The sequence below is a fragment of the Equus quagga genome, chromosome 7, assembly GCF_021613505.1.
Source record: "Equus quagga isolate Etosha38 chromosome 7, UCLA_HA_Equagga_1.0, whole genome shotgun sequence".
NCBI classification, from domain to species: domain Eukaryota; kingdom Metazoa; phylum Chordata; class Mammalia; order Perissodactyla; family Equidae; genus Equus; species Equus quagga.
In genome coordinates, this window is record NC_060273.1 from 21,545,572 (window position 1) to 21,566,624 (window position 21,053).

Here is a 21,053-nt window from a genome sequence, read left to right on the forward strand (position 1 = left end):
GTAACTTAAAAAAGAGGACAGACTCCAACCTCACAACCCACAGGGTGGCCCTGGAACTAGACTGCTCCAGCCCAGTCAGGACCACTGCCAGGGCCGTCCTCGGCAAACCAAATGACCACTCCCTGTCCCCACTTCATACTTCACAAAATTCAGGGTGTCCATGAAGTGAAATGAACCAGAAGAGTAAGCAGGAAAAACAATCAACAAGCCATGTGGAAATAATACAGGTAGCTGGTGGACAGGCGCTCGACGTGCACAGCCAGGAGATGTGGCCTTGTCCTGGCTTCAGCTTGCTGAGCTTCCCTTAATTCAGTCACCAGTTGTCCTTTCTTGGTTTGAAAATACCCACCAGCCCCCTCCAAAGAACACAACTGATCAGATGCATGTGGAAGTGCTTTAGAGAAAAGCCACCACAAAAATCCAGTATTTATGACTATGTCAAAGTACTTTATGTCTTCCCCGTGCCTTTGAACTAAGGATTTTCTATGTGGTTCCAGGCAAGAAAAAAAGGTGAGCAAATACACCCTCTGTAGGACCTGAAACATCACCATGAACATCCATTTCTGCAGGCCCCACTGTGAGGCCGTGTGTGCTGCCCACAGGCTGCCCATGACCCGGCCCCGGCCTTTGACAACTGCCATGGGCACAGATTGTGAAGGTCATAAGATGATAGGCTGACTGTACTTTTGGAGTCATCCAACTTTTCAGAACCCTCACAGAGGCATTTTTGAAATGTACCTGTACTCAGATTCACTTATCACTGAAAATCCTGACAAGTTTCTCTAAGAAACTAATGATACCACTCTTATCTCCAAGTGATTTACAGTGGTTAGTTTTCATTCGCATTGGTCTATCTGATCTTCAAGATGGCCCTGAAAGAGGACAGATATCTTTCTTCCTCTCAATTTACAGATAAAGAAACCAAGGCTCAGAAGTAAAGTTACCTGCCCAAGGTGACAAGATAAGGAAGAGAAGTAGAACTAGAATGGGGATCTTAAGAAGCCAGGTCTAGAGCCCTTTCCCCTTTGATACCCTGCCTCAGGCACTGTTCTAGGAAGAAGGGGCAAAATGGAAACTGCAAGACCAAGAAGGAACTGATGACGATACACTAAAAGGAGCAGGCAGACACAAATCATAGGCTTATACAGACACCTCCGGGGCTCAGCAAGCCAGGAAAGTAACGGCAGAGGCAAACACCTGGTGAGCACTAGCGGCTGGAGGGACTGCAGCAGAACACTTGGGTGAAAGAAAAAATGTAGAAAAAGCAAACAGAAGAGAGGAAATGGTTAAAGAAAGATACTAACACCATCTTTGTCCTATTACTATTTCTTCAAAGTATGTTGACCAGTACTAAAATTTGTATGAATTTTAGAAATAAAAGGCAAAAATATGGAGTACACTCATAGTAACTCTCTAGACAAGAGGAAAGACACATCTTCCCACTTTACAGATAATTAAACTATGATAAAGTAAGATCACACTGTTGATGAATATATGAGAACTTAAAGCTCTCTCTTGAGGGCATTTAATTTCTTGTTCTTAAATCTTATCCAAAGAACTCCTCTATTACCAGCTCCTGATCCTAGAGTGTGCCTTGCCATTTTTTTTCTGCTCTGCCTCTCCAGCAAAGGACCGTCTATCCTACAGTAAACTGCAAGGAGCACCTTCCAGGTCCCTGCCCCTCTGCTCAATGCTCAGAACCTGCTCCTGCTGGACCTCAAGGACACCACCTCCCACAGTTCGAGAGCCTGCGCCCAGAAAGGAAGGTCCTCAAACTGGAGGCCAAGAGAGCACAAGGGAGCTCAGCTGACAGAGACCTGCAGGTAGAAGAGGAAGAAAGAAGCTTGTTGTTTGCTTCATAACCATATCCATTTATTTTCCCAGCATATAAATAGAAAATATATAAAACCACCACTTTCAGTTTAACGGAAAACTACAACATAAGATGCTACTGAAAGAAATCACAGAACATGAACACTGGGAAGGACCCTGAAGATGCCCACTGCAGTCTATCTCCTTACTGAAATCTAAAGAAACTTAAAAGACTTGTCCAAGGACACAGACCTAATAGAAATAACCAGAGCTCAAACAAAGAACTTTTGGGTCTAAGTCCACAGAAGTAGGCATAGGACATGCATACTTTAAAACCTTTTTTTAGCTTTCTTCTATACCACGTACACTAAAAGATCCCATTTTACATAAGGAGCAAAGTTGCAAGACATTTTCATTCCATTTCCCAAATAAACCCCTTCTTTCTGACCTCAGCACCAGCTCCTTTTCTCTCCTTAGTTTCTGCTACATTTATTCCAAGGTATCTATCAAATCCTTCTTTTTTTCTGGTCCCCTTTAAGACATCTCTGGATCCATCTCAAAACTCCCCCACCTCTGGTGCTTCTCGCCTATATCCTCACCCTCCCACATCTCCTCACCTCTTCTATTCCATCTTAGGCCTGGTGAGCTCAGCGTGTTTTCCTTCTTACTCTGCACTCACTGGCCCCTCTATCAGACGTCTTGACACTTCTTCAACCTTTTAGTCCTCCTCCTCCACCTGCACCCTCCCTCCTGCTCCCAGGAATGGTTCACCCTTACCACTGGGTACTCCCACTTTTATGTGCCAAGTACCTCTTTGAGAAAGGCTGGCTCTCACACCAAATACCCTATCCCCCACACACACTCCTCCCAGCCTAGACCCTTGCCTCTCCACTAGCCTCATTAAGCTACAATATTAGTGGTTTAAACAACCAAAAAAGTCAACTTAGAAAATCAGATGCCCTCACTGACCCAGCAGTTTCATCCCTCATATATTCCAACAGGAAGAGCTACACATGTACACCAAAAAAGAATGTTCACTGCAACATGATTCACGATTACCAAGAACTGGAAGCAGCCCCAGTCAGCAATGGAATGATTTTCAGATAATGATTTACTATAAAGCAATGAAAAAGAACAAACTACTGCCACATACAACATAGATGAATCTCACAAACAATGGTGAATGAAAAAAGCCAGAAAAACAAATACACAATGTATGCCTCCATTTAGAGAAGTTCTAAAACAGGTAAAATCAATCTAGGATGTTAAAGTCAAGACTGGGGTCGCTTCTGGTGAGAAGGGAAGGGAAGTGGTCGGGAAGGGATACAAGGGGATCTGGGGGCTGCTGGTAACGTTCTGCTTCTTGACTTACCTGGTGGTTACATGGTTGCTCATTTGGGGAAACTCACCAAGCTGTGCACGTATGATTTATGCACTTTTCTTTATGTGTGTGATTCTTCAATAAAAAGCTTATCTTAAAAACACACACAAATGGGAACAAGGGATAGGGTATGAAACAAATCCAGTTTAAAACTGGACTGTGATGATGGCTGCACAAGCCTATAAATTTACTGAACATCACTGAACTGTACAATTACAATGGGTGAATCTCATAACATGCAAATTTTAACTCAATAAAGCTGTTAAAATACATATATAAATAAAAGGTATTGGGTCACTAGAATGTAAACTCAATCAAGGGAAGGACTTCGCTTGTGAGGGTTACATGCCTAAGTCCTGAAATACAACAGGAGCTCAAAAAATATTTGTTGAATGGGGGAAAAAATTGGATCCACCAAAACTTTACTCTTGAGAGTGTCATTCTTTATAATCTCCTTGTGGGAAGTTCTGGTGAGATTTATAGAAGAGAACTAAAGTAAAGGCCCTAATTTCAGACTTTTTATGTATTTTGCTTCTCCAACATAATAGTGGTTAAGAGCATAGACTCTATGGGTTCAAATCCTGGCTCCACTGCTCACCAACTGTATGACCCTGAGCAAGTTACTTTGTGCCTCAGTTTCTTTATCTATTAAACGGAGATGATGATAAGAAGAATATCTACCTCATAGGGTTGTTATGAAGGATAAACGTTTTAATCTTCACATACTAATAAGCACTATATAAACATTTGGGAAATAAAATAAAGTTCTTTCTCCTAAAAATAACAAAGTAGACTTCCTGGGGGGAAAGGGATGGGGCAGTTCTGGGACTTTACCTGATGAAATGTGTACTTGAACAGAAGTGTCAGAAACTCCACCACGGGGAACTGGGAGTAGGACTCGATTCTTCTTAGGTGAACACTCACAAAAAGCCGCAGAAAGTCAGTAAACTTCTCGATGTAGCTAAAGAAGACAAGAAGACAAGAGGTGACAATAAGAAACCCGGCCACCTCCTTAGAAGAGAACTCAAATGCAATCCAAATTTCTTTCAGGACAAAACTAGACAGATTTATAATATATTTTCAGTTAAAAATATAAAGGCCTGCAACAATTACCTACAGGTCAGGCAACCCTTCATTCCATTACCACCTGAAACATAGCAGAAAAGCAACTTTAATCCTCAGACACTACCTCCCAAGGCATCTTATAAGCTAGTGCTCTCATATTTTCTAATTCATTAGTGTTATGACCCAATTAAAGAGAAAGGAAACGGTACTAAAAAGTCAACGGGCAGATCAAGTGTGTCATTTTAACGTGGCAAGTCTAGAAGACTGGTTTTCTTTGCTGGGAGGCCAAAATATTAAGATGAACATGCTAAAAACACAAAAACAAAACAAGGCTATACAAAAGGCATGGCATCCAGGTGAGAGAGAGATTCTGGCTTGCAACCTAGTATTCATTCCTCCCCCCACCCCGCCCTCTGGCTCCTGGTGCTAATTAAACATAGCCCATCCCAATCCATGCTAAAAGTGATTCAAACATAAGGGAGAAAGGCTCTTAGAGCTGGACAAGCCTCAGGGACAACTTAGTCTGATGCTTCATTTTACAGATGAGGCCCAGAGAGAGAAAGTGACTGGCCCAAGGTCACTCAGCCAGCTCCTAGCAGAATGGGACTACCATCCACTCCCAATCCCGTGCTCTTTCTTTTCACATCACAGTGAATCCCCAATTCATTTGTATTCACAAAATCATTTCACAGAAGAGTGTGGGTCACAGCTGCAAGGATAAGAGATTTTTGTTATTAAATACACAGCACATCATCACTCTCACATTTCAGAAACTGTCATTTTAAGCCCCTCGATACCAAAAGGTGATTAGAAAATGAGACGGACATATCTCCATAAGTCACATTTCAGAGACTGATAAAAAAAAAGACATATAGGCCTTAGCCAAAAATTAAATGGCTCAAAGCAATTCTGAAACTCAAAACTGCAAAAGGCTATTTTTTAAAGCAAAGATATGTGAAATAATAAAGGGGGAGAAGACGACTACTACTCAGAAGAGTAAAATTGGCCTATAAAGAAAACGTCCCATCTTGTTCCTGGGACCTGTCACCCTGAGAGCGGCCAGCCTATCTGTCTGACCTCCACACATGGGCAAACTTATTTGCAGCTTTAAAAAAACATATATATGTTAAACAAATATATATATATTAATTTGTGTTGGATCATGGGGCCAAATACTCGAAAAACAGTAAGGCACGAAAGTCAACTGTTTTTAGAGATGGGAAAGTACAAAGAGACTTCTCTCTGACACCTTCAATCACTAATACTCAAGAACAGGAATTCCTCATTCCACACTCAGCTTATTACATTATATTTTTATAAGGATGTTCAAAGCCATCAACAGTTCACTGCTCTTTAGGAAGATGCACTCGATTCCCTACCACCCATAAAAAAAGGAGAACTCATGGGTAAAATATCACACAATCTCAAATTTTACTTTAATCCTCATCCCAATTTTTTAAAGAACCCAAACAAGGCTGCTCAGTCACTAACTACAGATTTTATTTCACCTCATTTTCTGTCCCTTGCTCACCTTCTGGTACAGGTGCTAATGAGCAGTAGAAAGTTAGAAAAGGGGCAGTAGAGGAGAAGAGAGGCAAAGGACCTGGTTAAGTAGCTCCTAAACAACTGAGAATGGACTTAGCTGTTTAGAATTAGTGCTAAGGGACCCAAGAGCCAGGAAGCAAGCACACAGTATTGTTGATGTCACCTTTCTGCTTCCAGGCACCTCTCAGCTTTCACAGGGCAATAGGAAGCATAGGATTAAAATATAAAACCAAAAGCACAAAAGTTACAAGTAACAAAATCAGTACACAGATAATCTATGATGACATTTCTATACCATCCAAAGGTAAGCCATAACAAACATTATGCTACAAGTCAAAACAACTGGTATTTGATAGTCAATACAAGCAGCTATATTTTTTTAACATATGAAAACACAAGTCTTTCTTAACCAAAGCTAGAAAGAATATAAAGCTGTGTTTGAATACTGATGCCTTCGAATTCACATAGAAAGCTATTACCAAATAATGAAAAACAGAACATATTACCATACCAGATTATGAGTTCTTCTGTGATTATACATAGAAAATTCCACACAAAGTTTGTTTACAATAAACCAAAATAATCTTACATACAAATTTTTTTTAACTTTAGAAAAACCTGTTAAAATTGCTAAATTTTTAAAAGCATAAAACTGTCTTAACTTTAGGCACTTGACTTTATATTCTGCTACTTACTCTAACGGAAAGGAAATGGCTTAATCCTATACAGCTTAATAACAAAACACAAGCCAAGGAAAACTGATTAAAATATTAACAACTTTTGCTGCCAGGCAATTTATAAATATTTACTAGTTTAATACAATTTATCTGCCCAGAAGCTTCATGATGATGAACAGTCAACATGATGTTCTTAATAGAAGTTTTCGACTTTCCCTCTTGTTTTTACACAGCAGTAGCATTATACTAATGAAAGTTGTAAGACAGATAAATGACATCCTCTGCAAGAGAAATAAATAATGAGACCAAGCCTCAGAGTACTGTGATGGAGCCATCTTTTAGGGTACTTAAGAAAGAACAGCTAGGTAATTTTAGGCTCCCTTTAAGAGGACAATAACAAAGAAACACAGATGTGTTGCCACATTAACATCTCCCTTTCTTTTGATGAAAATTTGCCATCTACGTAAAACTCAAAAGAACAACAACATTCCTATAAACTGGATGACGTTCACTGGGGAAAAGTCAAATAGTAAAAACTGACAAGCAACATGGAGTGAGAAAGGGTGATTATAACTCCTGTACCTCCACGGACCTCCTCTCCTGTTCTTGGCTACGCATGAGCAGCAGTGTCAGTTCCTGCACCACCTCAGACCTGCAGGCAAATAGTAAGGAAGAGGCGGGGAAAGGGGCAGAAGGGAGGACAGGAGATGGATGGGGAAAAAGACAACAAACCTACACAATTCACAATCACTTTTCAAGTTCAACTCATTTCCCTTAACCACCCTAGCCCTTCCAGCTAAGCTGACTTACTAGTACACACCTACCTTTCCATTCCTCACCAGGAGCCCCAAATTCTGAAACCAAAGAGGATTACAGACACTATGCAGCACAATGTCATCAATAGTTAAGACCCTTTCTCAGGGCACAGCCGACTCCACACCTGTTTTCATTACCTCTCATCGAGTTCTTCTAGCCTGCTCTTCACCGTGTGGGCATTGTTATCCTTGGTAATTTTCTGCAGGAGGTAGAAAGTCTGCTGGAACATACGCAGTAAATACTCCTCAAATTCCATAGGCACACAGTTCTTGGACATGAGTTCATTGATGCAGGACATGGCCAGGACCCCAAGCCGGCCGCGCTCCTGACCCAACACACAGTTCTGGCTGCTGCCGTTAACTGATGCCATCTTTCTGGCCCGGATGTCACAGCCAAAGCGTGCAAAGTGGAAGATGGTGGTAAGGAGGGACGGGGTGATGCTGGCAGACAGAGGAATCCAACTGAAGAGATGGGCCAGACACTCCAAGGCCAGGGAACAGATATACTCACTCTCCGCATCAAGGATGGGGATTGGCTGATTCAACAGTTTGGCTGAACTAGGACTCTGCAACAGGTTACTCAGTAAGTCACCTGAAAATATATAAGGCTTTTAAGATATACAGTATCAAATCTCTTACAAAGCAACTTAAGTCATTCTCCTTAAGAAAAATAAAATAAAAAATTCCAAGCATTACTATAAAGCAACAGTTCTCAAAGGTTGGTCCTCAAGACCCTTTCAGGGATTCACAAATTCAAAACTATTTTTAAAAGAATACTAAGATGTTATTTTCTTTTCTCACTTTCATTATTTCACAAATGTACAACAGAGCTTTCTAGAGGCTACATTACATATAATATGCAACAGAGAGAAAGCAAAAGCTATCTTCCATTAAGCTACATATTAAAGAGATTTGAAAAATGTAAAATAATGCCACTCTTCAGTAAATTTTGCTTGCTTTGGGAAATATACTTGTTTTTCATTAACACATCTTATTTATATGTAATGAAGTCATGTTATTTTTAAACGAATAAATATTTGTACATTTTCTCAGTTTTAATATTGATATTACCCACAAACCTCTTTGAGGACCTCAATAATTTTTAAGGTGGGGGGGATGAAATGTGTGAAGGTGGTCAAAAGTTACAAACTTCCAGTTACAAGAAAAGTAAGTCCTGAGGGTGTAACATACAGCATGGTGACAAAAGTTAACAATATCGTGTTACATATTTTAACATTGCTGAGAGTAAATCTTAAAAGTTCTCATCACAAGAAAAAAAGTTGCAACTGTGTGGTGATGGATATTAACTAAACTTATTGTGGTGATCATTTTGCAATATATACATAGGTGAAATCATTATGTCGTACACCTAAAACGAATACAGTGTTATATGTCAATTGTATCTCAACTTAAAAAGAAAGAGTAAAGGGGTCCAGAGAGCAAAAATTTGATAACTGCTGGGCTAGTCAAGGAGAGGTCTGTGGACTGCACCATCAGCATAATCTGGTAGCTTATCAGAAATACAAATTATCAGGCCCCACCGACACTGACTGAAGTAGAAGCTGGAGGGGTGCGGCCCAGGAATCTGTTTTTATAAGCTCTCCAAGTGATTCTTATGCTTGCTTAATTTTTGAGAAGCAATGGACTAAAAAAAATCACACAAAATGAAATGGGGGGGGCTATGATTTTGGAGAGACAAAAGAAGAAAAATATTCAAAACTTAGCAAGAAGAAAACTTTCCTGAAATAAAGATGTGACTATACAAAATAAAAGGGCTTATTCTGCTCCAAGAAAAAATGATAAAGAGTAATCAACAGTAAAAACTTTGGGAATAAGGAAGGAATGTAGGCAGAAAAAGCACATACACAAACGAGAAGACATCAGATTCGGACTTCTCCACAGTAACATTCAAAGCCAGAAAACAGTGGTGCAGTGGCTACAAGTTTTGGGGCAAAGAATAACTTAACCCAAAGCTCTCCTCTGAGTATAAAAGATTGGGACATTTTCTCAAACATGGAAAAATTCAGATAATATACTGCCCACAAAATCTTCTTAAAGGAGGATACAAAATAAATGAAACCAAGCAAATAAAGTGATAAATAAAAATGAAGAATTAAGGAATGGAGAAGCAGTGGCAAAGGGACTAATGTGAGTATTGAATTAAATATAGAATCAAGACTAAACAAATGTAGGAATTATAGAACGATGTGCTAGCCAACTTTCTCATCTTTCACAAGCAAGAAGTCTCAAAATACATGGTCTAAAATTAAAACATGTAGTAAGAAATTGGTTTTCATAATCTTTTTTTTTAAAATTTGTGTGTGTGTGTGTGTGTGTGTGTGTGTGTGTATGTGTGAGGAAGATTCCCCCTGAGCTAACATCTGTTGCCAATCCTCCTCTTTTTTTGCTTGAGGAAGAGTGGCCCTGAGCTAACATCTGTGCCCATCTTCCTCTACTTTGTATGTGGGATGCCTCCACAGCAAGGCTGGTGAGGAGCATAGGTCCACACCCAGGATCCAAACCCGCGAACCCCAGGCTGCCGAAGTGGAGCATGCAGAACTTTAACCACTTGGCCACGGGGCCAGCCCCCCATAATCTCTTTTTCTTAAGCTTAGAGGTATCTTTTACAAACTAATATTCCTTGTAGAAAAAGCATCTCAAAGTCAGCAATTCCTTCCATTTAACACCTTCTGTTAAATTCAAGTAAAAATAAATTTAACTGTTTTATTAAAAATAAAAATATACAGGGGCCACCCCAGTAGCATAGCGGTTAAGTTTGCACACTCTGCTTCAGCAGCCTGGGGTTTGTGGGTTCAGATCCTGGGTGCAGACCTGGCACCAGTCGTCAAGCCACGTTGTGGCAGCATCCCACACAAAATAGGGGAAAATTGGCACAGATGTTAGCTCAGTGACAATCTTCCTCAAGCAAAAAAGATGAAGATTGGAAACAGATATTAGCTCAGGGCTAACCTTCCTCACACACACAAAATATATATATATATATACACCATACAATGCCATTTTGTCTTTTTACTCAGTTAAATCTATCTTATCTTTATGTATGAAGAGATGTCTGGAAGGATGCTATTTCTGTAGTGGAGTACTGGGTCAACTTTACATTTTATTTTGTACCCTATAGCAGCAGTTCTCAAAAGTTTTGGACTCAACCCTTTTACAGGAATACCTCAGAGATACTGCGAACTCAGTCCCAGACCACTACCATAAAGTGAGTCACACAAATCTTTTGGTTTCCCAGTGCATATAAGAGTTATGATTACATTATACTGTAGTCTACTGAGTGTGCAACAGGATTATGTCTAAAAAACAATGTACATACCTTAATTAAAAAATACTTTATTGCTAAAAATGCTAACCATCATCTGAGCCTTTAGCAAGTCAACCTCTTTTTGCTGGTGGAGGGTCTTGTAAAAAACCCCATATCTGTGACACGTAATAAAATGAAGCACAATAAAACAAGGTATGCCTGTATTGAGGGTGCCAAAGAGCTTTTGTTAATGCAATTTATTTCTATAGATATTTGTCATATTAAAAATTAATACTGAGGGGCTGGCCCCGTGGCCGAGTGGTTAAGTTCGCGCGCTCCGCTGCAGGCGGCCCAGTGTTTCGTTAGTTCGAATCCTGGGTGTGGACATGGCACTGCTCATAAGACCACGCTGAGGCAGCGTCCCACACGCCACAACTAGAAGAACTCACAACGAAGAATACACAACTATGTACCGGGGGGCTTTGGGGAGAAAAAGGAAAAAAAATAAAATCTTTAAAAAAAAAGAAAATTAATACTGAGAAGTTTTCAAATATTTAATTGAATTAAAAATAATAATAGGGGCCGGCCACCTGGCCGAGTGGTTAAAGTTCTGCATGCTCCACTTTGGCAGCCTGGGGTTTGCGGGTTCGGATCCTGGGTGCAGACATGGCCCCGATCATCAGGCCACGCTGAGGTGGCGTCCCACATGCCACAACTAGAAGGACCTACAACTAGAATGTACAACTATGTAATGGGGGGCTTTGGAGAGAAGAAGAAGAAGAAAAAAGACTGGCAACAGTTGTTAGCTCAGGTGCCAATCTTAAAAAAATAATAATAATAATAATAAACCAATTACATGTTGGCATAAATAACATTTTTTTAATTAAAAAACTATATTTTGCCCCCCAAAAATTAGAGAAAAGAGCAGTACTGTTTTTACATTTTTGGAAATCTTTTTAATGTCTGCCTTAAAAGAAAATAGCTAGATTCTTTCATCTGCTTCTGCATTCAATCTGCTGCAGTAGGTTTTCATTGAAGTGTATGAAGAAAACTCAGCTTCACATGCATATGCAATTAAAAAGAAGTTTTAGTGGTATTTTCAGATAACTGTAGCTATTCTTTAATTCAATATTAAAATTTGACAAACACTGATTTCTTAAAGGTTAACTGCAATGAGGAATCTGAATGAGGTTTTTTATTCGGTATACTCATGAGAGAATGAGAATTAAAATGACAAATAATGTCTTAGTATTTTTATGATCATATATTTGACCTCTGGGACCCCTGAAAGAGTTTGAGAGACTTCCAGGGGTCCTCAGACCTATTGAGAACTGCTGTCTTATACTGGCCGTGGGCCAGCTCCCGCTTGAACATTTTTAAATAGAAATAAATTATGGCTTTAAAAACAAAAGCAAAACAAAATTTAAAAAGTTGTCCCTATTCTTTAGCTCAGAAGAATTTTTCCAGAACGAGATTGTTAAGGGGGGGACAAAAGCAAATCCTCAATGATAATAGTGATGTTAAGCACAGCTACCATTTGATGTGCTATTATTTGCTCGGCACGGCACTAAGCACTTTACATACATATTCTCATTTAACGCGCACAGTTCTAAGGTAGGTATTATTATTATCCACATTTACAGACTATTAGAATAACTAAGACACAGATAGATTAGGCATTTCCCCATGCTCCTCAGCTAGTAAGAGAGAGAGCTGAAACAGAAACCCAGGTCTGGCCCCAAGGCCTATGCTCCTTCCCAGAAGGCAGGCCAACTGGAAAGATTATGCAGCAGAAAAAATGATCAGCTTTCAAGAAAGCTAATATTCAAATATAGAAAAGTATGCATGATGTAAAGTCCTCTGAAAAACAGCATGTGTACACCATGACCACAACTATAGAAAGACACAAGCACAAGGACAAAGGCCGAACAGGATTAGACAAAGGTAAAAACTGTTTAGGTGGATAGGGTGATCCATAATTTTTCTTCCCTCAAAACAAGAATCTCTGAATGTTCTTTCTCAATAAAAATGATTTTACTCAACTTTAAATGTTTTGAGTTATTTTAGTAGATTACAGAAGTTTTTTCAAAAATTGTATTTTAATCAAAGTGGAAGGAATCACCGCAGAACAGACTGTTCGGTGCTGCATTTCCAATGCGAACTTGAGAGAGCTGTAACAAGCGACCTATGTGAGAGGGCACCTTGATTAGAAGGCCTGTGGGCAACTCCATCTTCCTGGAGCTGGGCCAGGCCCTGGTAGCAGTATGCACCCACACCCCAAGAGGTGTGTGAAGACTCTGGGACATGCACTGACTCGAAAGCACTCCAGACTTGGCCAGATGACTTCAATAGGCTTTCAGCAAAGATTCCCTTGAGTTTTTTATTTCTTTAATTACTGACATTTCATGTTTTGTACTGAGTTCTACAGGTACTACCTCAGTTTCTCAACCTCAACACTACTGACACTTTGGGCTGGAAAATTCTCTGTTGTTCTGTGCATTGTAGGACATTCCGCAGCATCCCTGACTTCTACTCACTGGATGCCAGTATTAACTTCTCCTCCAGTTATGTTAACCAAAAGATTTCTTCATATTGTCAAATGTCCCCTGCGGGCAAAACTGCCCCAATTGAGAACCACTGATCTAACCGTAGCCTTAGTCCAGTAAAACAGGGAGAAACTCTATTCAAGGAGGCTTTAACAAGCTCACAGCAGCTGTGAGTGACCCTTCCAAGTCCAACCTTTCTATAAGTAGCTTATAAGGGAATACATGAAAAGATTTTCAAGTGCACAAAGATAATGCAATTTGCAAAGTCTGGAAAATAGGAAGGTATAAATTGGTCTCAATCATTTGAGTTCTCTAATATATCTTCACTCTGAAAAGCTTTCCATCACCAGTAAATGCAAAGATCTATATTTGAAACTACATACCACGTGGACAATACAGCCCCTTAATTTTTGCTGCAGAACAATCAAAGCTAACTCAGAATTGCAATATTTACATAATTCAATTTTGTTCACTTTCTGTTCCCATTTGTCCATGCAAAAACTGAGGATAAGAGGATACTAACTCAGGAAGAGGGCTGAGGCTGCACAAGTGCAGAAGGAAGCAACAGCCACAGGCGGCGGAGGGCACATCCACATCTTCCCTCATTCGATCCTCAGAGGACAGCTATTCTCCTCTTACAGCCAAGGACAAGAGGAGAAGGAATAGAGCACATGGCAGAGCCAGAACTCTAAACCAAGGGAAGGACGAGGCAGGCAGAAGTGGTGAGAGTGACCAAGAAAGCAAACTTAGGACAAAGACAGGGCACTTGGACTTGGCAATGATGGGTTCACATCCCTGTTCCACCACTAACTGACAGTGTGACCTCTGGCAAGTCCCCATGAACCTATTTCCTTGTTTGTAAACGAGAGAGAAAACTATCACGTACTTCACAGGATTCTGGTCTAGTGAGGTGAGTTTAGGAGCTAAGGCAACAATCTGGGGAAGTATTCTGAGAAATAAACCACATACACCCTTCAAACCTCCTTCTCTACCCAGACTGTTAAGAGCCGTTGTTGCAGGGACTAGGCCCTGGGCTTTGCTATTTGAAAGTGATCAGACAGAACATGAGGTTACAAGAAAGAGTGTGAGAAAAGAGACCAAAAGCCCACGGGGCTATGTCCAACAGGGAGCTGCACAGGGACCTGCGCAGGGCAGGGCAGGGCAGGGCAAGCCTGGTGGGACTATTGATGGGCTGTGTTCAGGAATTAGGAGGTTTACTCGCTAGGCCCTAAGGTTTCTCAGAATGAATTTCCTACACAAAACTGAGCTTATGGTCAAGAAAGCTAAACAACTTTTTAGAAGTTTTACTGCTTAACTTGGTATCTTAAGTGCACAAAGGCAGTTGAGCAAAAGCATCAAAATAGATGTTGATTGAATCATTGGCGCTGACCGACTAATGGAGCAAGATCTGATGACTTCACCTGCAATCGTCATAAGGATAAAAAGCGTAACAAATGAACACGCAATTCTGTTTTTCTTTTAAGGGGAAGTATAACAGCTTAAAAGCTTACTTAACTCCCAAGGACCCCACAGTCTCAATTTATTTTGCTTTTTCTCAAATAGTAAAATTCAAGACTGAAAATTTTTAATAGTGTCTAAGATGTAATTCTCAAGAAGTACACACCATATTTTTAGGGTTTGTTTATATGGAAATGTCAAGTTAATTCATATTTTATTTCACCTAACCTCATAAACAAAACCTAAGCAACACAGGAAAGAGGCAAGCATATATTTTTGATCTGTATTATCTGATATTCCACAACCGGGCCTCCAGAAAAATAAGTCTATTAAAGCACAAATTGAGTTAGCTCAGAACATGTACCTGAACAAAGCCAACTAAAACACACAACTTTTGGTACTGGAAAATGATCTCAGAAAAACAAGTTTTACTGGAGTAAACGGCTGCTGCTAACCTAAACTGGATGCAAGCTAGTATCCAACTATCTAAAAACAAAACTAATTCAAAAGAACTAATCTTTGCAAACTATTATTTAAATAAAATGACAAACTTTAAGATCTGTGAAACTGCAGGAGATTCCAAGGTATACACTCATAAAATCAAATCTCTGCATCCTTTGTAATTTCTTCTTCTTTCAAATATTGCAAAATGCAAATTTGCTAAGTCACCTCAAATAGCCACCTGGAAAATGACAGTTTGCCACCAAGCACAAATCAAGCTCAATTTCCTGTGTGCTTTTAATATACTCTAGAATTCTGTAATAGTTTTAATCTAAGAAGTATGACAAATGACTCTCTAACGGTTTTTAATCCAAGTATGATAAACGGAATTTGGAATAAATTAGTATACTATGAGCAGTCCTCAAAACTTCATGATATATTTTCACTTCTACAGTAACTCTGCAAGAATTTCAACTTCCACATATTGACAGGCTGCATGAAATAGCTAGGGCTTAGTGACATCTGATTTCAACAGCTCATTTCCTTGCGTAAGGAGAAGATGTGGAAATAGCTCTCACCAGCCCTATCAACCTTTACAGAGGGGAAGAAATATGTGCCAATTCACAGGATGCACTCTACTTGAAAAGCATTTGTGATCATTTAGTGTAAACAGAAGCATTTAGAAACTAAAAGTTCCTGCTCAGACACAATTTCCTCTTTCCATTCATCCTTGAAAGACGCCATTTTTAGATGTCTGCACTTTTGAAACAGATAATATTAATACCTGTTAATATTAATATAACTATGGACAATAACTAGCCACCAGTAAACCATTTAATAACCACTATAAATATGCCCATGTTTTATCAAATTATTCTGAACTGATGTAAGTCAACTGCACACTGATCCCCGATCTGTCCAGGCCAACATGACCTTTCCCTGAGCCCAGTGGAGAAGAAAGCACTCTACATTCCCATGTCCCCTCCTTCAGGCTGCCACCCACCTCCTGCAACCCTGCAACCCCAACCCCTGCATAACTGCAGAGCAGACCTGTCAAGCCCACAGGCTCATACCAATCTCAGCATGAGCAATATAGCCATGAAATTTGAGAAAAAGGGGAAAACAAACCAGGAGGGACAGCAGTTATAAGCTGAAGGGGATGGAAGTAGATGACAGAAGATCAAAGGTGCCATCTTCCTGATGGGCAAGAAAGAAACAAAATACACTGTTCAAAATATTATATTAGAAAGTGCAAGTACTTACGAGGAACTAAGTAAGAAAGCTAGTAACCCAGAGAGGCCAAAAATAGATTAAGGAAGAATCAGTATCTGTGTCTGGCACAGATAAGCAATTGCTACCCTGCAGAGACCCCCAAAACTGCATTTAAAAAGAGGAACACCATATGTGGTGGGCAGACCATACCACTTTCTCCTGAGGTTGGGGATGGTGGTGGGGTGGCAGCAGTAACACTGTGCTTGTCCCAGACAGTCTCCAAGATACCTATCGAGAAAGGAGAAACTGAGTTTAATAGAGAAATAAAGTCCAATATATGAAAATCAGATTTAGAAAAATGATTTATTGATATCTGTGATCAAACATCACTATTTAAACATCCCTCTCTCAACTATATGTCCAACTGCTTCCTGGACAACACCACTGGAATATTCCAAACTCAACTTGTCCTTTCCTGCCACTGATCCTCTTATTCCCCACCCAGGAAACAGCACCATCCCACAGAATCTCAGCATCTGGCCTCTGCTCTCCCCATCTGGCCTCATCCCCACCCCACACACAAGGCTTCACCACGCTGAACTGTTTGCAGGTCCTTCCACATGTCCTTTTCTTTCTCAACCTCTGATGTGCTCTCCTCCCCTCAATCCCAACTCGACCTTTCCACCAGACTAACTGCTACCTGTCTGTCCCTCAGAATTTCACTCAGCTATCGCCTCCTCCAGGAAGTCTTCTTGCCTGCTCAGTTTTGCCTGCACATAAAACATACCTCTACTGTAACTCTTAACACTCTGCCTTTTAAGTGTCTGTTTGTCTCTCTCCCCTACTAGAGTATACATTACTAGAGAACAGGGACTGTATTTTATTCCTTTGTATCTCCTTACAGAAACTAGTATATAAGATGATCGTAAAAGCTTCTGAAAATATTTTGTTCTCAAAATCTTTAATATTACAACATGGATAAACCCGGAAAATAGCATTCCATTTTTATGAAGAGTACAAAGAGGAAAATCCACGGAGACAGAAAATACTCTAGTGGTTGCCAGGGGTTCATGAATATGTTCTGGAATTAGATAGTGTGACAGTTGCACAACCTTGTGACACATTAAAAATGACTGAGTTGTTACACTTTAAAACGGTGGATCTTATAATACATGAATTACATATCAATTTAAAAAATTTTAATGTCCACACAGTACGACATAGAGGTATCAGACACAACCCCTAACTCTAGAAATTTAACATCTAGTTGGGAGTGTCAATAAATATGCTTTGAATGAATAAATACTCCGAGGTTTGAGGTTTTCCCCTGGGAATGTGGAGAAGGGTGGGAGGCAAATGACAAGCTTACTTTTGATGAAGCTTTCTTACAACCAATTTTATGTGCCAAACACTTCTGTAACACATACAAAAGAAAAAAAGTTCCTAGACATCCAAGAAGAAACCTGAGTAGAGGAGCTAGAGATAAAAACACTTCTTTCCACTACAACATTCCTTCAAGCAGCAGGCCCAAGCTCCCAGTCCTCCAGGGCCTTGTGGCCAGGCGCTGCACCTGCGCCTTGTAACAAGCAGGCTCCCGCGCAGCAGCCGTCATGGCCCTCAGGACTCATGGTGCTCCACTCTCTTCCTACTTTCCTGTCCTGTTCTGCTGCTCGCTTTCTGCTTATTCTTACTCTTTACCTTGTCATGAGGCTCTAATAAAACAGACAAGATGACGAAGAAAATGCTACATATAAACTACAACCTAGTGCATAGGGCGTTGATCCCACACCTTGTCTCACTTCCCTGCACAGAATTTGAAATTTTCACATCTTCCTACTCCTCCAACTCCTCCTGATCTTAAATTCAAATTATTTTAACTAATTACCACCCATCTTACTTAGAGTGCAGTAATCAGCATTTCAATCACATTCCTATGACCTGGTCTATACCTCATTATAATCACAGTTGCAGTCAGGACCAATTAATGAAATACGATAAGGAAAATAAGTTACAAATATTTTTTGAAGTGGAATCATGTGCTAGACAATGGGTTAGGTGCTGGGAATACAGCACACATTCTTCTGTTGTTATGCTCAGTCTCAGTAATAGCTACAACAACTGCTCAAAACTCCTGAATGCAGGGCCCGAGCCCTGGCGTCGGCAGGCAGCCTCTGTCTTTCGGCACCACCAAACTGCTCACCTGTCAGCAGCCCAAGCACTGTCTGCACCTGGTCCAGCAGCAGCTTCCGCAGCTCCTCCTTCCGAGCCACACTGAGGTCCTCTCGGGGACAAGCCAGTTCTTCTGAAGTTGTCTTCAACATGATCAGCCCGAGGGGGGTTGTCACAGGCGACTGGATCAACTGCCAGAAAAAAGTAAGTTCTGAGCAGAGTGTCTGGCTAATTAAGGTACAAAGGGACTGCAAAATACCTCTGGTGTTTAATCTTACATGAACAGGCTACATAAAACAATGCTTTAGAAAAATGACAGTACATTTATGTACCTTTTTTAACAATTCAAAACGTTCTCATCTCTTCTTTTTGCTGAGGAAGATTTGCTCTGAGCTAATGTCTGTTGCCAATCTTCCTTTGTTTTTTTAGGAGAGGAAGATTAGCCCTGAGCAACCATCTGTTGCCAGTCGTCTTCTTTCTACTTGAGGAAGATTGCCATTGAACTAACATCTGTGCTGATCTTCCTCTATTTTGTATGTGGGTCACCACCACAACATGGTTTAGTGAGTGGTGTGTAGGTCCGCACCCAGGATCCAAACCCACGAACCCCCGGCTGCTGAAGCAGAGTGTGCAGACTTCACCAGTAGGCCACCAGGCCAGCCCCCAATCTTCTTCTTTTGTATTTGAGCTGCCACCACAGCATGGCCACTGAAAGATGAGTGGTGTAGGTCCGCGTCCAGGAACCGAACCCAGGATGCCGAAGCAGAGCACACTGCACTTAACCACCAGGCCACTGTGGCTGGCCCTCATCTTATTTTAAAGACAAACTCTAATACCATGAACTTAAAAACAAGAAGAAAACAATGCTCTTTGACACCTAACATGACAATTTTTATACATGTCCAGATTCCCAACAGAGCTCTGGCTACTCTGCCCAGGTTACTATACTAGTGATTAAGATACGTGTAAACTAATTTGTGGTATCTTTTCAACACTCAGGTGTTAAATCACCTTTACAGTTCTAAGCTTTGCATGCTTCATAAAAATCCAAGAGTAAACATGTGGCAGAGCAGAAACATGCATACACATCATCAAACTATGACCAGAGTTATGATTTGCAAATACCTATGTAGCAAATTAAGTCACTTTTCTATCACCTACAATATCCACTATACCACAGGAAAGTTTCCTTAAACAAGAGACAGAAAAAAAGGTACACTTTCAACAGCATAACACTACTTATATCTTTCTAATCAATTTCTCAAAATTCGAAGCATTACCATTACATTTATTTTTCAGTTTCCAGAAATGGTTAAAAGTAAGCGAGTTGTCACTAAAATTCCCTCTTGAGTTATATGCTACAATCTATAAAAGAGCAAGCAATTTAAGGAACACTTGACCATTTTCTTTAATCATTATTAACTTTAAACGCAGTTCATTCCCTGATACAAATAAGCTTTTTATTTGCGCAATCTATACAATATAAGCCTTCAGGAAGAGGAGGACACCAGGAAACGCACCCACATAGAATATGTATTCTCTACTTCAAGAAGTACAGGGCACTTTCCCATTGCAGACCAAGGAAAGGCTCATCCCCAAAGAGGAGAAGAGTACTCGATCATGGAGACTTAAAATAAATTCCCCCGCCCTCAGAAGCAGCATATGGAAAACCAGTAGTCATTAACGGCGTGTTAAAAATGCTACTAAATCAGTTCTCTTGAATGCTAAAACTTCAAGTACATCCTCCACAAACTTTTCTCTTCATTTTCGATAAGTTTGGACTATTTCTAAGAACAACTTAAATTCTGATAATCCAGTAGGGGAAAAACAGGAAACCCCTCCTCTAACAATTTTTCTTTACATAATACAGTAGAACTGACCCTTCATAAGCATCTCTTTCCACTTGGAGACCTTTGGGTTATCAATCTGTATTTTTACATTATCCACTAATCCCCCTTCACGTCTTTCTCTTCTACCTCTTTTGTCGCTATTTCTCCCCAAAGCCTTCATTCTTACTCTCTCAGCTAGGAAGGACTCATATTACCAAATATTCCATTTGGCAATACACTTTCCTGTAGATATGAAATGCTTCTGTGCTCCCCGGAAATAAAAATTCCTACAACACAGAAAACATATCTTAAACCCCTTCTTTCTCTCATCATTTGGAGGAAGGGGAGAAGGTTGGGCCAGAAGCCAAGTGAAAATCAATTCTTTACTTGAAAGAACAGCCTGATAACATGTATAATTTTTCTTCTCACTAGCTTTGTGTCCAGAAAGCTTTTTTATTAAAAGTGTTTCTCTTAGCCATCTTCACATATATAATCTAAGCTCATAATCTAGGTAATCTCTGCAATTTATTTTAACAGCATAAGCACCTTTAGGTTGAAGATCAAGTTCAGGTTCTTACACCACCCAATCAGAGAAGAAACAGCAATTCTTTCCTACGCTGCTTGCCCCTTAACTATCTGGCCCCAGGCACAATCTGACCACAGGTCCAGCTCGGCAGGTATCAGGAATCTGAAGAACGGACTCCAGAAAGGTGTGATGTATGTGCTAGTGCATGTGCAGGAGGAGGCAGGGAGAAGAGGGGTCATTCTCGACTTCAACTACTTCCTTCTCTAGTTGCCCAGTAAGGGTATAAGCAACACACATAACCCCTGAATCAAA

General features: G+C 40.2%; 1 protein-coding gene across 2 annotated transcripts in view; it reads right to left on the minus strand.

Annotated features, from left to right (window-relative positions):
- XPO6 (exportin 6) overlaps positions 1-21,053 on the minus strand; it is a 96,125-nt gene that overhangs the window by 37,463 nt on the left and 37,609 nt on the right. For both annotated transcript variants that reach the window (XM_046665774.1, XM_046665772.1), the window contains exons 5-8: positions 18,418-18,577; positions 16,428-16,505; positions 7,434-7,887; positions 4,028-4,154 (exon numbers count right to left, since the gene is read on the minus strand). In XM_046665774.1, the coding sequence (XP_046521730.1) occupies positions 4,028-4,154; positions 7,434-7,887; positions 16,428-16,505; positions 18,418-18,577 (819 nt within the window). The remainder of the gene's footprint in view (positions 1-4,027; positions 4,155-7,433; positions 7,888-16,427; positions 16,506-18,417; positions 18,578-21,053) is intronic.